Genomic DNA, 15,532 nt, shown 5'->3' with positions numbered 1-15,532 from the left:
TTCTCTTGCTGGCAGGCTCACTTTGGTACTGGTGATCCTTTCACTCCTGGATTCCCTTCATTTAACCATACCCAGTTTCCACCCTCAATATCTTCTGGACTCCCCCAGATTCCAGTTCAAACACTTTCCAGCAACGATGGCAGAGTACTTTATGAGTAAGTGAGGTGTATGTTATGGGGGAAGCCTCAGTAAATCCACGGGAGCTTGGAGCAGGTGAGGCCTGACCAGGGGCCTTCACTTGTAACCTCTGTAAAGGTTCTTCTGTCTGGCGTGTCCATACACAGCCAATGTCACACAGATGACGAGAGTCTCGGTGCACGTTCTCTGGCTTATATGGTTGTGTGAGACGCCATGTTCCATAACACGTCCTGTTTTCTCCTAGTAAGCTGCAGAGTGCCGGCTGTGTGGGCAGTGGGCTGAGTGGCTGTACGCTCAAGGTTCTCCTCCAAGTGAACAATACTATGGCCGACAAGAAAATTTACAATGTTTTTGGTGTCATTAAAGGCCTTGAACCAGGTAATGAAAGCACTTCCTTGTTTTTCCTGGTGTGCCTTTCTAGCATTGCCATTTAATGAATAAACGTTTGTTTATCTAGACCGCTATGTTGTGGTTGGGGCCCAGAGAGACGCTGTAGGTATGGGAACGTGCAAGGCGGCTGTTGGGACATCGCTGCTGATGGAGCTTGCCCGCATGTTATCGGAAATGGTTAAGGGTAAGTTGTGTTTTTGTTTTTTGTTTTTTTTTCCGTGCCTAACAGCCAGCAGAGTTGTGAATATTACAGATATTAGATGTAATTCACTTGTCAGTTAAAGCATTGGTTGGCCTTTAACCACCTTTTACCATGTGCACTACATGTATGCAGACTCCCTTAAGGGTTTTCCCAGTAAGAATTAATAGCTTTTGGAATAATAGTTTCCACAATTGGATGTGTTTAAAATAAAATGTTCATGTGCTGAGAATCTTAGACTTGCTCCCGCTGTGTACTGTGATCATACCTCATCTCCAGGGCAGGAGCTTTACTAGGTGCTTCCACTTCACATCAGTAGCACTTGCCGATATCCTTTGCCATGTATGAAGTCGCTGATCTCTTCTGTATGGCCCATGCTACGGCCAACTTTTGTCTGTGGAAATTGCACAGCTATGTTGTGCAATGATTTGCAATGGGTCTATAACGTCCTGAACTCTGAGGAGGGGTGGGCACAACAGTTGATTGGTTACCTATTGTTAATGGTTGCATGGCTTTTTCTGCAACATCCATTAAAAAATATGGAAACAATGGGAGGTTAAAAAAAAAAAAACACCAACTTTTGCAATTGGGCTTCATTTAAAAACTTTTCTGTTTGCCTCATGATTCATTTATGATGTAACACTTAGTGAAAGAAGGGCTATTGAAGCAAGCTGCCAAATTCTTAGATAAGAAAACCCAGTTGCAGAAATGGTTTTCTTCCCCCAAAAAGGTATATGTTTAGAGGTTGTCCGGGCTGATATGTAACTTCTGCAGCAACATTATGCAGTCATGTGCTCTGACAGTGGGCATATAGGGTAATTGTGATGGCATGAGTACCTTCAGTCTCCATTTCAGGCCAGACGGCACAGGTAAAGGCAATTTGACACAAGGTTTTTGCTACTTCATCTGAACAGCATGATGTAGGCACAGAGACCCTGATTACAGCAATGTGTCACTTACTGGGCTGCTAGCTATCATCATGTTGATAAAATTACTTTTTATCAAAACTAAACCAAGCAGCCCAGTAAGACACATTTTTGGGATCGGGATGTCTCTCTGCACATTATGCCGTTCTCAGATAAGGTAACATACATGGTGACGGATTCCCTTTAAAGTAAACTTTCTACCACTCTCAGGATTCTGCAGACTTTTAATTTCAGCCCAGATAACTACTCTTAAAGCATTTAATCTATTTTTTTTTTTTTTTTCCTTCAGAGGGGTATAAACCTAGACGGAGCATTGTATTTGCAAGTTGGAGTGCTGGAGACTATGGAGCAGTTGGTGCAACAGAGTGGCTAGAGGTATATCTTTTACCTGATGTTTTAATTGTGCCCAAAGGTATCCCATCTCGTTGTCATTCCCAAACCTTGAAATTGTTTGAGGAACATCTTTTTAAGATTTCAGCCCCTTACTGACATCTGCAGCACAAGTTGCTAGCAGGTGTAAGGAGCAGGCTCACAGGCTGAGCCTGTCCGTACCTGACATATGTCTGTGACAGTCAGGACCTGGCTCTAACAGCCACAGGTGGTGCAGAGCTCTGCCTGCGACTATTAACCTGTTATCATTCAGTCAGTGGCATTAATGGAGTCTGCATTGAAGCTTGTCACTTTATGTGCCCATCAGCACCCCCATGAAGTGATTACAGGAAGCCAATGGGTTTCTGTAACAACCAGGGGGTAAGTTAATGACTTGTGACTGGCTTCAAAGCAGGCTTTTAACCCCTTTCTGATATCAGACGTACTACTCTGTCCATGTGACCTGGGCCCGTTTGACCATGGATGGAATAGTACGTCTAAGCAATCAACTGCGATCAAAGGGGTGATTGTTGCTGGGTGTCAGCTGACTTTCACAGCTGACACCCGGTACTATGTGCCAGGAGCAGTCATGGACCGCTGCTGGCACTTTAACACCTGGAACACTGCGATCAAACAGGATCGCAGCATTCCAGTGGCACAGAGAAGCATCGCGCAGAGAGGGGGTTCTGCAGGGAGGTGGCTTGCCGGCGCCTGCTGAGAGCAGGCGCTGAGAAGCCTCCTATACTGCCTGTTGGATCGCTGATCTGACACTATATAGTGGGACAATGTAAAAAATAAATAAATAAATAAAAATTCATAAATAAAGAGAAATTGTTCAAATATTAGTATCGCCGCGGCTGTAACTACCCGACCTATAAAACTGTCCCACTAGTTAACCCCTTCAGTGATCACCGTAAAAAAATAAAGAATTTTTTGCTTAGTTATTTTTAATCATACTACCAGCCAAAAAGTGGAATAACGTGCGATCAATAAGACCGATATAAATAAGCATTGTACTGCTGAAAGTCATCTTGTCCCGCAAAAAACGAGCCGCCATACAGCTCCGTCAGCGAGAAAATAAGTTACAGCGCTCAGAATAAAGCGATGCGAAATTTTTTTTAGATAAGTTTTTATTGTATAAAAGCGCCAAAACCTAAAGATATAAATGAGGTATCGCTGTAGTCGTACTGACCCGAAGACTAAAACTGCCTTATCAATTTTACCACACTCGGAACGGTATAAACACCCCACCTAAAACAAATTCATGAATTGCGTGTTTTTGCAATAAAAAGCGTCTTAGCGTGTGATGGCTTCCAAACATTAAAACCCCGCTATAAATAGTAAATCAAGCCAGCCCCTATATCACCCCCTTAGTTAGGGAAAAATAATAAAATGTATTTCCATTTTCCCACTAAGGTTGGTGTTAGGGGTGTGTTGGGGTTGGAGTCAGAATTGGGGAAGGGGGCTCCATTGTTTAGGCACATCAGGACAGAACATGACGCCCGCAGACCATTCCGTCAGTCTGCGTTCCAAAATGTCACTACTTCCCTTCCGAGCCCCGACGTGTGCCCAAACAGTGGTTTACCCCCACATATGGGGTATCTGTGTACTCGGGACAAATTGCACAACAACTTTTGGGGTCCAATTTCTTGTTACCCTTGGGGGAAAAAATGGGGGGGCGAAAAGAATTTTTGTGAAGGGGTTCAAAGTGCTCACCACACATCTAGAGAAGTACCTTAGGGGGTCTGCGTGCCAAAATGGTGTCACTTGTGGGGGGTTTCCACTGATTAGGCACATCAGGGGCTCTCCAAATGAGACATGGCGTCCGATTTCAGTGCAGAATTTGCTGAAACTGAGAAGTCAAACGACGCTCTGCCATGCGCCCAAACGGTGGTTCTCCTCCACTTATGGGGTATCGGCGTACTCGGGAGAAATTAAACCCCAAAAGTTGTTGTACAATTTATCCTGTTACCCTCGGGAAAACAAAAAAAATTAACTAACTTTTTTCACAAAAAATGTCCTTCAGATCCAAATTGTTTTAAACATTCCAAAAATTCCCATGAAGCACCTGAAGGGTTAATGAACTTCTTGAATGTGGTTTTGAGCATCTTGAGGGGTGCAGTTTTTAGAATGGTGTCACTTTTGGTATCTTCTATCATATAGACCCATCCCCACATAGTGACTTCAAATGTGATGTGGTCCCTTAATGCAAATTACCCCCCCCCCCCCCCCCCCATACACGTAGCGTCTCCACTTTTCATGATCTCGGGTTAGGTGAGGATTTTGTTTTTGTTTTTTTTGCATGCCGATCTGACGTTTTTAACGGTATTTTGGTGCAGATATGAGCTTTTGATCACCTATTATTGCATTTTAATGCAATGTCTCAGTGACCTTAATGTAATTCTGGCTTTTGATTTTTTTTTTGATTTTTTTTTTTTTCTCGTTACGCTTTTTAGCGATCAGGTTAATGGTTTTTGGGTTTTTTGTTTTTTTTTCTTAGGGCTATCTTACTACTCTACATCTTAAGGCAATATCGTATATTAGTTTGGATGCCATTATTCAAGGTATGTTACATGACCACCTGTGTAAATGGTGGGTTTTTTTGTTTTGTTTTTTTTATCACTTGCTAAGCTGGGAATCATCTGGTAAACTATAAAGGGAATCTGTCAGTAGGATCACCCCTCCTAAGCATTCTGTATGGGCACAGGAAGCTAATTAAAATGATGTCCTGCGATCTGTTTTATTCCAGAGAGATCCTCCTTATGTTAAATGTAAATGTCCTCTTCAGGTTATGGGGGATGCTGCTAGGAAGCTTATATTACATGAAAGGAAGTTACCAGTGTGAGACAAGTAACTAACACAGAACAGAAGAAATTAAGTTTGTCTTCTTGCAGACACATCTTATGCAGGTCTCTGAGCTCTGCTGTATTGTAACACTATTGCAGCCCTGTCTGCCTGTGAGATGGAGGCTGAAGCTGAGTGCAACCTGCAGATGTGTAGGGTATAATAACACAGCTCTGCAGTGAGAGCCAGTGTCCATTACACCACACTGGTAACTGCCTCCAGTGCTTATATTACATGAAGGGGGAGTTATCTTCCAGGCAGTGTCCTCCCCAGAGCCTAGAAAAGATAATTTACATAGTGATAAAAGATTTATCTTCAACAAGGCATTTGAGCCATACAGGGATCAATCTCTCCTCTGCAGTCTGTAACCTGTATGCCCGATATTAATAGTTTAGACGGCTTTGTACCTGTCGCCACATTTGACCTATATGGATGGGAGAAGCTATCGGCAGAGCCCCTCTCCCTTGTATCTACATAGAATCTCATCAGTAGCAACGGCCATCTCTTATCTCAATCAGTAATGGGAAAGTCTGTTCAGGGAGCTCAGCTTTTACCTCCAAATTGAGAATTTTGTTAATGGCTGATCTGGCAGAGAAAAATGCAGAATCCTCTAAGATGTATTACAAATGTGTTTATTTTTCATCTGTACTATTTATGAACTTTTTTTTTTTATACAGGCTCTGAATCTCTGCAGGTATCTACTAGTCCACTTTTGTACAACATGATTGTAAAAATCCTGAAAGAGGTAATATTCTGACTGATTTAAAACTTATCTAAAATGCATTTTTTTAAAAAAAAATCAACAAAGTGCAATATTGTACCTTTCTTGCATTGTCTTTCTGCTTAGATTCCTGATCCAGTGTCTAATGGACAGATGTCACCCAAGTTTAGGTAAGCCTTTCAAAATCGCTATTTCCGTGCAGACATGCATTAGTGTTCCCCCTTTGACAATACAATCGTACATCTACAAAGAATCTCGTACATGAGAGCTCCTGGACACGCAACCCTCATTGCCAAATCGCAGGTTACTACAACCGAATTGTTTCTATATCTGGGCGGCTGCTGTAGGACTCCTCAAGACCTCCAACACTGGAGAATTTTTACTGCTGGCAATAGGGGGACATTGAGTGGGCCGCAGTCTATGATTCTACAGTAATTTTAGCAAGAATACTTGGAAACCTAGCATTATAGGAGCGCTCTGCAAGGAGTGGAGGGATGGTGCAGTGCTAGAGGCAAGAACCCCCCCACTTGGCTGTCCGCAATAAATATTTGCAGGCTTTGACTTTCAAAATATAAGGCTACTTTCACACTAGCGTTAACTGCAATACGTCGCAAATGCGTCGTTTTGCCGAAAATACGCATCCAGCAAAAGTTCTTGCTGGATACGTTTTTTCGTCATAGACTAACATTAGCGACGCATTTGCGACGCATTGCCAAACGTTGCGTCCGTTTTGCGACGCTTGGGCGTGTGGTAGCGGACCGTCGGGAGAAAAAAACGTTACATGTAACGTTTTTTGCTCCCGACGGTCCGCTTTTTCCGACCGCGCATGCACGGCCAGAACTCCGCCCCCACCTCCCCGCACTTCCCCGCACCTCACAATGGGGCAGCGGATGCGTGGGAAAAATGCATCCGCTGCCCCCGTTGTGCGGCGGAGACCACGCTAGCGTCGGGAACGTCGGCCCGACGCACAGCGACAGGCTACTTTCACACTAGCGTCGGGAACAACCCAAGTTTCAAGTAGTCACTTAAGACATGACTTTCTGGAAATGGTTGTAATCCATTATGCATTGGTTTTGCAACATTGGACTAGACTACCTAAAGATGCACCAAGTTTAGCAGCTGGCTTAAACCGAACGCACCAGATTACGCTGTTAGAATACTCGATGGGGAAGATTTTTATTAACTATGATTTAAAGGAGGATTCCTCTTTCAGAAAAGTAGACCAAAACGCACTAAAGCACAAGCCCCCTGTTACTACTTGGCTATAGTAGTGATTCATGCCACTGTGACGTCACTGCTGCAGCCAAAATAAGAGGGTGGCATTATTCTAGTGCCTGTAACAGGTGACTAAACTTGCACACAAACCAAAATTTCTTTTTACTTCTATAAATGTATTTAAAATTATTCTAATTGAAGTTTACGGTGTTTGATCTTGTATATTGTCTTCAGTTATGGATTCCCCATGGATGACAGTGCATACCCGTTCCTTACATATTCGGGCATCCCATCGGCATCTTTCCGATTTCAGAAGGTATAGTATTTGTGACTGAGAAACTGGGGAAGACTCTTGTCTTAAAAGGTTTGATTTTCTATTGTACTATATATAATTGAATTACACTTTTTTTTTTTTTTCTATTATAGGAAGATAGACGCTATGCATATCTTGGCACTGATGACGACACTTTTGAACATTTTGATAAGTTAGTTAATATCAACAGTATGTGTAGGACGGCTGCAAATATTACAGGCCAGATAATTCTCCGTCTAACACATGACCACAAGCTGCCGCTGGACTTCACTAAATATACAGAGGAACTGCTTAGAAGAACTATGGATCTTAACAAGCAAAAGGGTGCACTAATTGTACGAAGCATTTAGTTTTTTTCTTTTTTTTATTGCTGCACATTACAATATGGCTTCAGCTTTGTAACCTTTACAGGATGTAGTGTATTAAGCCATGCTGAGCCAGGATCTGGCACACAAGGGGAAGAGGTGATTCCCCCGGTGGGCCCTTCTACAGGAGTAGTGCTTGGCAGAATCCTGTTAATTTGCGATTTACAGACAAAAGCGACATCTAATTTTTTTTTACTGTATCTACACTTCTCTATAATAAGCTTAGCAGTGTGCTAAAGTTGTGACTGAAGGTAAAGTCTACATGTAGCTTAACAGTGGTCTCCTACGGTCAGTGTTGCAGAATGGCCCCGGTCACCCCAGTCTGACACGATCAATCATTGTCCTTTAATGTTTTTGACTAAACCGCAAGGCTGGCTTTACATAAGTGTATTTTGCGGTTTGTATATAGGCCAAATAGCCCTCTCTGGCAGCAGGTCTCCTGACCTGAAATTACAGCCTCTTATGTGAATGAGATTGCAAGCTCTGAAGAGACAAGCCGCCGGACTGGGCATTTTGGTCCATATACAGACTACAAAATATGTTTGTGTGAACCTGGCCTTGGCATACCAGCCTGACGAAAGAACGAAGACTGGCTACCAGGGTTGCTGAGCAGAGATGGAAAAGATCCCACTCCAACGAGCACTTCATTGCATTCAAACAGTCCTCACTACTTACAAGGCCACACTCGCTGCAGCAAAACAAACTTATTTCGCATATCCTCCCTGTCTCACAACCCTAAACAGTTATTCAACACCTTCAATTCTCTCCTCCGTCCCCCAGCACCCTCTCCCTCTCCACTCATCTCGGCAGAAGACTTTGCCTCATTTTTCAAGCAGAAGATTGATAACATCAGACAGTTTTGATTGACAACCCCCAGAGCCCTTCCTCCTAACTGCCCAGCCCTCCTCCTCCAAAACCAACTTCTCAATCATTACAGAAGATCGACTCTCTACTCTAATCTCAAGCTCACATCTCACCACCTGTGCACTTGACCCGATCCCATCCCACTTCATCCCAAGCCGCACCATAGTCTTCAACCTAACCCATTTCTTCAACCCATCACTAACTGGTGTTTTCCCCTCTAGCTTTATACATGCCTCAATCACAACAATCTTCAAAAAGCCCTCTCTTGCTCCTCTGCATCTAGCTGTCACCCCATATCACTTCTCCCCTATGCCTCAAAACTACTGGTACAACACATCCATCTTGAACTGTCCTCCCACCTCTTCCTGCTCCCTTTTCGACAGCTTTCAATCTGGCTTCTGGCTGCATGACTCCACTGAATGTGTCTTATCTAAAGTCACCAATGACCTATTAACTGCAAAGCCAAGTGACACTACTGTCCTCCTAGACCTGTCCTCTGACACAGTGAACCATTCCCTACTATTACAGACCCTCTCATCTCTTTGCATCACTGACTTGGCCCTATCTTGGATTTCATCGTACCTAAGAAGAGATCGGACATTCGGTGTCTCTCACTAGAGTCCCATGGCTTTGTCATCTCTATGCCGATTACTCACAGATTTACATCTCTGGACCAGATATCACCACCCTACTAACCAGAACTCCACAATGTCTGTCTTTCATCCTTCTTCCCTAGATTTCTTAAACTTAATATGGACAAAACAGAATTCGTCATCTTTCCCCATTTCAATTGACTCCAGTCCCACAAGCTTGCTGCCTCGGGGTAATCCTTGACACTCGTCTCTCCTTCAAACCACATATCGAAGCCCTTTCCACTTCCTGCCAACTTCAACTCAAAAATATTTCCTGGATCTGTACATTCCTAAATGAAGAATCTGCAAAAACCCTAGTTAATGCCCTCATCTCCTGCTCTGTGGCCTCTCCTCTGAGGCCGGCCTCACACTCAGCGTATGTAAATACGGTCCGTTTTTTACGGCCGTAATACGCAGAAAAGTCCCCAAAATAGTGATCCGTATGTCATCCGTAGGCAGGGTGTGTCAGCGTATTTTGCGCATGGCATCCGTACTGCGATATTTTCTGGCAGGCTTGCAAAACCGACATCTAATGGATTTATGTGCTCAAATGTTCGTTAAAACATATATACAGTGATATATATATTCTGTATTTATATTTAATTCAGCGCGATATATGTGAAAAGCCGGTAATTCAATTGCCAGCTTTTCATTTCTCCTTCACAAACCCGACAGGATATGAGACATGGTTTACATACAGTAAACCATCTTGTATCCTTTTTTTTATGCATATTCCACACTACTAATGTTAGTAGTGTGTGTGTGCAAAATTTGGGCGCTGTAGCTGCTAAAATAAAGGGTTAAATCGCAGAAAATTGGCGTGGGCTCCCGCGCAATTTTCTCCGCCAGAGTGGGAAAGCCAGTGACTGAGGGCAGATATTAATAGCCTAGAGAGGGTCCATGGTTATTGGGCCCCCCCCCCCCCCCCGGCTACAAACATCTGCCCCCAGCCACCCCAGAAAAGGCACATCTGGAAGATGCGCCTATTCTGGCACTTGGCCATTCTCTTCCCACTCCCGTGTAGCGGTGGGATATGGTGTAATGAAGGGTTAATGTCACCTTGCTATTGTAAAGTGACATTAAGCCAGATTAATAATGGAGAGGCGTCAACTATCCATTATTAATCCAATAGTACGAAATGGTTAATAAAACACACACATTATTACAAAGTCCTTTAATGAAATAAAGACGCAGGTTGTTGTAATATTTTATTCTCAATCCAGCTGAAGACCCACGTTCTGTAAAAGTAAAAAAAACAAACAACAATATTCCATACCTTCCGTCGTTCTGTCCCACGATGTAAATCCATCTGAAGGGGTTAAATCATTTTACAGCCAAGAGCTGTGCTAATGCACTCTCTCGTGCCTGTAAACCCCCGGGTACTGAAAGGAAAGCTGGGTGACCTGTAGTTACCTTGAGTTGCGGTGATGCGCCCTCTGCTGGATGTCCTCATATGAACTCGAGCGTGGGAACTTTTCCAAGGCTCCAGTTCATGAGGACATCCAGCAGAGGGCGCCTCACCGCAACTCAAGGTAACTACAGGTCACCCAGCTTTCCTTTCAGTACCCGGGGGTTTACAGGCACGAGAGAGTGCATTAGCACAGCTCCTGGCTGTAAAATGATTTAACCCCTTCAGATGGATTTACATCGTGGGACAGAACGACGAAGGTATGGAATATTGTTTGTTTTTTTACTTTGTTTCAGGACAATGGTCTTCAGGTGGATTAAGAGTCTAATAAAATATTACAACATGTGTCTTTATTTCATTAAAATACTTAGTACTAAATGGTTAATAAAACACACACATTATTACAATTGGATTAATAATGGATAGGTGTCATAATTGACGCCTCTCCTTTATTAATCTGGCTTAATGTCACCTTACAATAGCAAGGTGACATTAACCCTTCATTACCCCATATCCCACCGCTACACGGGAGTGGGAAGAGTGGCCAAGTGCCAGAATAGGCGCATCTTCCAGATGTGCCTTTTCTGGGGTGGCTGGAGGCAGATGTTTGTAGCCAGGGGGGCCAATAACCATGGACCCTCTCTAGGCTATTAATATCTGCCCTCAGTCACTGGCTTTACCACTCTGGCGGAGAAAATTGCACGTGAGCCCACACCAATTTATTCCGCAATTTAACCCTTTATTTTAGCAGCTACAGCGCCCAAATTTTGCACATACACACTACTAACATTAGTAGGTTTTTTTTTTAAAACACAGCTTTGAAGCAAATACTCACAAACGTGGAAGTACAAAAGATTCTCTTTTTATTATAAGTACAATACATTATAAAATTAGTGCCAATCTAAGCAAATTATCACACATTAGTAAATGCAACCAGAGAAAATTTGAATGAGGTGCAGAGATGCACTCACTGAAGTGTGTGGCACAGTGAAAACAACATGGATCTTTAAACTTGGGGGGTACGGGGCAAATACCCACTGCTAGAGGCAATAATAAAGTGCTTAGTGCATGTCAAAAAGTGCTTGCCTAATACAGTGTCACTGCATAAATACAGTGATAATGACAGCCCATTTCGCTCAAAAATAGCTACCAGTTATCCCACATGAACAATGTTCCCAGTCGGTCATCTTACCCATGTTATAATCCACGTGCACACACCCGCGCCCCAAAGCGCGTTTCGCCCTCGGCTTCCTCAGGGGGCTGCTAGATCTTTGTCCCACTGTCAGGTTTTTATATCCTCCCCCACCATTTCAAAGCGGTGCATGCGCGCAATACCCACGGCATCGTTATGCCATCACATCCGGCGTCAGCAGAGGGTCCTGGGCGGGGAAAATTCCGATGACGTCATTATCCCACAAGCCCCTGCTTAAAGACGCCGGCGTGATGCCGCAATAAACCGTGGATCGCGGGCATGCGCACTCCGGCCAGTAGATGTCATAGTTGCCATCTTGATGAAGGGAACCAAGTTCCCATAACATACCGTTCATCACCCCGGATAACCAGGTGACAAACTAACATGGCCCAAAGGCGGGGAAGTTACCAAAAGGTAAAGGTACTATGTCTACTTATAATAAAAAGAGAATCTTTTGTACTTCTACGTTTGTGAGTATTTGCTTCAAAGCTGTGTTTTAATATATCGTCAGAAGCATCACATTAATAGTGGTTAGAGTAGCTTTGTGGAGCTCCCACTGACTACTGTTGATACTAATGGTGCCTGAGATCCTGTATTTAACATTAGTAGTGTGGAATATGCAAAAAAAAAGGGGATATGAGATGGTTTACTGTATGTAAACCATGTCTCATATCCTGTCTGGTTTGGGAAGGAGAAATGAAAAGCCGGCAATTGAATTACCGGCTTTTCTCTCTAACACCGGTGCGTATTTCTCGCAGGTCACACTGCTGGTCCGTGTGTAATCCGTATTTTTCTCGCCCCCATAGACTTTCATTGGATTTTTTTTTTTTTTTTTTTTGTGCAATACGGTGACAAACGCAGCATGCTGCGATTTTGTACGGCCGTACAAGACCGTATAATACGGATCAGTAAAATACGGCTGATAGGAGCTGGGACAAAGGGAATCATTGGGCCGTGTTATGCGTATTTTACGGACGTAGTTTATGCGCTCATACGTCCGTAAAACTCGCGTGTGAGGCCGGCCTAACACTCACGCACCCCTCCAATCCATTCTAAACTCTGCTGCCTGACTAATCCACCTGTCCCCCCGCTATTCCCCGGCCTCTCTCCTCCATCAATCCCTTCACTGGCTCCCCATTGCCCAGAGACTCCAGTGCAAAACCCTAACCATGACATACAAAGCCATCCACAACCTGTCTCCTCCATACATCTGTGACCTCGTCTCCCGGTACTTACCTACACGCGCAACCTCCGATCCTCACAAGATCTCCTTCTCTACTCCCCTCTTATCTCCTATTCCCACAATCGTATACAAGATTTCTCCCGCGCATCACCCCTACTCTGGAACTCTCTACCCCAACACATTAGGCTCTCCTACTGTTGAAACCTTTTAAAAAGAACCTGAAGACCTACCTCTTCTGACAAGCCGACAACCAGCAGTAACCACCAAACCGCTACATGACCAGCTCTATCCTCGCATACTGTATTCTCACCCATCCCTTGTAGATTGAGACCTCGCAGGCAGGGTCCTCTCTCCAGTCCTGTACCAGTCGTGACTTGTATTGATTTACGATTATTGTACTTGTTTTTGTATACCCCCTCCTCACATGTAAACTGCCATGGAATAAATTGCATTATAATAACTACCGGTAGGTATATGGGGAAACATGGATGAAGGGCTCTCCCAGCAGATTTTGAATATGAAGAGCAGAGTAAGTCACTGCCAATCACCTCTGGTGACAACTTATCACCTAAAGAGTTAAGGTACCTTCACACTAAACGACTTTGCAACGCTAACGATAGCGATCCGTGACGTTGCAGCGTCCTGGATAGCGATATCGTTGTGTTTGACAAGCAGCAGCGATCTGGATCCTGCTGTGATATCGCTAGTCGTTGCTGAAGTTCAGAACTTTATTTGGTCGTCAGATCGGCGTGTATCGTCGTGTTTGACAGCAAAAGCAACGATGCCAGCAATGTTTTACAATGGTAACCAGGGTAAATATCGGGTTACTAAGCGCAGGGCTGCGCTTAGTAACCCGATATTTACCCTGGTTACCATTGTAAATGTAAAAAAAAAAAACAGTACATACTTACCTTCTGATGTCCGTCAGGTCCCTGGCCGTCTGCTTCCCGCACTGACTGTGAGCGCCGGCCGGCTGTAAAGCACAGCGGTGACGTCACCGCTGTGCTCTGCTTTTACTTTACGGCCGGCGCTCAGTCAGTGCAGGGAAGCAGATGGCCAGGGACCTGACGGACATCAGAAGGTGAGTATGTACTGTTTTTTTTTTTTTTTTTTTTTTTTTTAAATTTACAATGGTAACCAGGGTAAACATCGGGTTACTAAGTGCGGCCCTGCGCTTAGTAACCCGATGGTTACCCGGGGACCGGCATCGTTGGTCACTGGAGAGCGGTCTGTGTGACAGCTCTCCAGCGACCACACAGCGACGCTGCAGCGATCGGCATCGTTGTCGATATCGCTGCAGCGTCGCTTAATGTGACGGTACCTTTACCCGTGGTTTAATCTTATCCATAAACCTTTAGTACACGTCTTATCTGATATTCTGTTAGCTCCTTCTTCCTCTCTCCAGTCTAAATTTTTTTTTTTTTTTTTTTTTAATTAGCAACGGCCATCTCATACTTCGAGGAATAGGCGAAAGGCAATGCTGCCATCTCTTATCTTGGGAATGTAACAATCTCTCTCCACTGAATACAGATTTTACCTGTGAACGGAGAATTTCGAGAACAAAAGATCAGACCTGGCAGAGAAAAAATAAACATTTTTTCCTAGAAGATATATTAGAGTTGCTTATTTCACATGTACTATTGATTAATGAAATATTAAAATGGTGGTTATTTTTTGTGTATTTAAGCATGCCTGATCCTTTGCTGAGGAGGTCCAGATAAACTAAAGCTGCCTTGCCAGTTCCCAAGAAATCCCTGTATTCACCTCCTTTTAATTTACTATTTTACATTTAAAAGACAAAATAAAATCCTGCACTCTGTAATAGTACACACAGAACCTGGACTAAACGGGTTTTTCCCTTTTTATCTTTAGAATATGAACCTAGATGTAAAATGGATGAATTCTGCTTTGGGAGACTTCAACCGAGCTGTTGCCACACTCAAGAAAGACTTTCTCGACTCTGACTTGGAAAATAATCCTTTTCTGCGTTCACTAAATGATCGTATTATGAAGGTAAAGTTTGTTTGAATTGCCACTTACTATGGATGTGTAGGGTCTTAATATTGTGTGTATGTATGTATGTATGTATGTATGTATGTACATACATACATGCATGTGTGTATGTATGTATGTATGTGTATATATATATATATATATACACATGCAAAAAAGTATTTAGTCATTCAGCAATAGTGCAAGTTCCACCACTTAAAAAGATGAGAGGCGTCTGTAATTTACATCATAGGTAGACCTCAACTATGGGAGACAAACTGAGAAAAAAAAAATCCAGAAAATCATTGTCTGTTTTTTTTATCATTTTATTTGCATATTATGGTGGAAAATAAGTATTTGGTCAGAAACAAAATTTCATCTCAATACTTTGTAATATATCCTTTGTTGGCAATGACAGAGGTCAAACGTTTTCTGTAAGTCTTCACAAGGTTGCCACACACTGTTGTTGGTATGTTGGCCCATTCCTCCATGCAGATCTCCTCTAGAGCAGTGATGTTTTTGGCTTTTCGCTTGGCAACACGGACTTTCAACTCCCTCCAAAGGTTTTCTATAGGGTTGAGATCTGGAGACTGGCTAGGCCACTCCAGGACCTTGAAATGCTTCTTACGAAGCCACTCCTTCGTTGCCCTGGCGGTGTGCTTTGAAAGACCCAGCCACGTTTCATCTTCAATGCCCTTGCTGATGGAAGGAGGTTTGCACTCAAAATCTCACGATACATGGCCCCATTCATTCTTTCATGTACCTGGATCAGTCGTCCTGG

The 15,532-nt window shown here is 43.4% G+C and overlaps 1 protein-coding gene across 3 annotated transcripts in view; it reads left to right on the top strand.

Annotated features, from left to right (window-relative positions):
* TFRC (transferrin receptor) overlaps positions 1 to 15,532 on the top strand; it is a 57,269-nt gene that overhangs the window by 34,935 nt on the left and 6,802 nt on the right. For all 3 annotated transcript variants that reach the window (XM_077290245.1, XM_077290246.1, XM_077290244.1), the window contains exons 9-18: positions 16 to 155; positions 383 to 516; positions 596 to 712; positions 1,943 to 2,028; positions 4,523 to 4,586; positions 5,544 to 5,611; positions 5,714 to 5,757; positions 7,037 to 7,118; positions 7,229 to 7,450; positions 14,632 to 14,772. In XM_077290245.1, coding sequence (XP_077146360.1) covers positions 16 to 155; positions 383 to 516; positions 596 to 712; positions 1,943 to 2,028; positions 4,523 to 4,586; positions 5,544 to 5,611; positions 5,714 to 5,757; positions 7,037 to 7,118; positions 7,229 to 7,450; positions 14,632 to 14,772 — 1,098 coding nt within the window. The remainder of the gene's footprint in view (positions 1 to 15; positions 156 to 382; positions 517 to 595; positions 713 to 1,942; positions 2,029 to 4,522; positions 4,587 to 5,543; positions 5,612 to 5,713; positions 5,758 to 7,036; positions 7,119 to 7,228; positions 7,451 to 14,631; positions 14,773 to 15,532) is intronic.

This window comes from Ranitomeya variabilis, chromosome 2 (assembly GCF_051348905.1).
Source record: "Ranitomeya variabilis isolate aRanVar5 chromosome 2, aRanVar5.hap1, whole genome shotgun sequence".
NCBI classification, from domain to species: Eukaryota; Metazoa; Chordata; class Amphibia; order Anura; family Dendrobatidae; genus Ranitomeya; species Ranitomeya variabilis.
The sequence above is the reverse complement of the archived record's forward strand: the minus strand, read 5'-3'. Positions and strand labels throughout refer to the sequence as shown.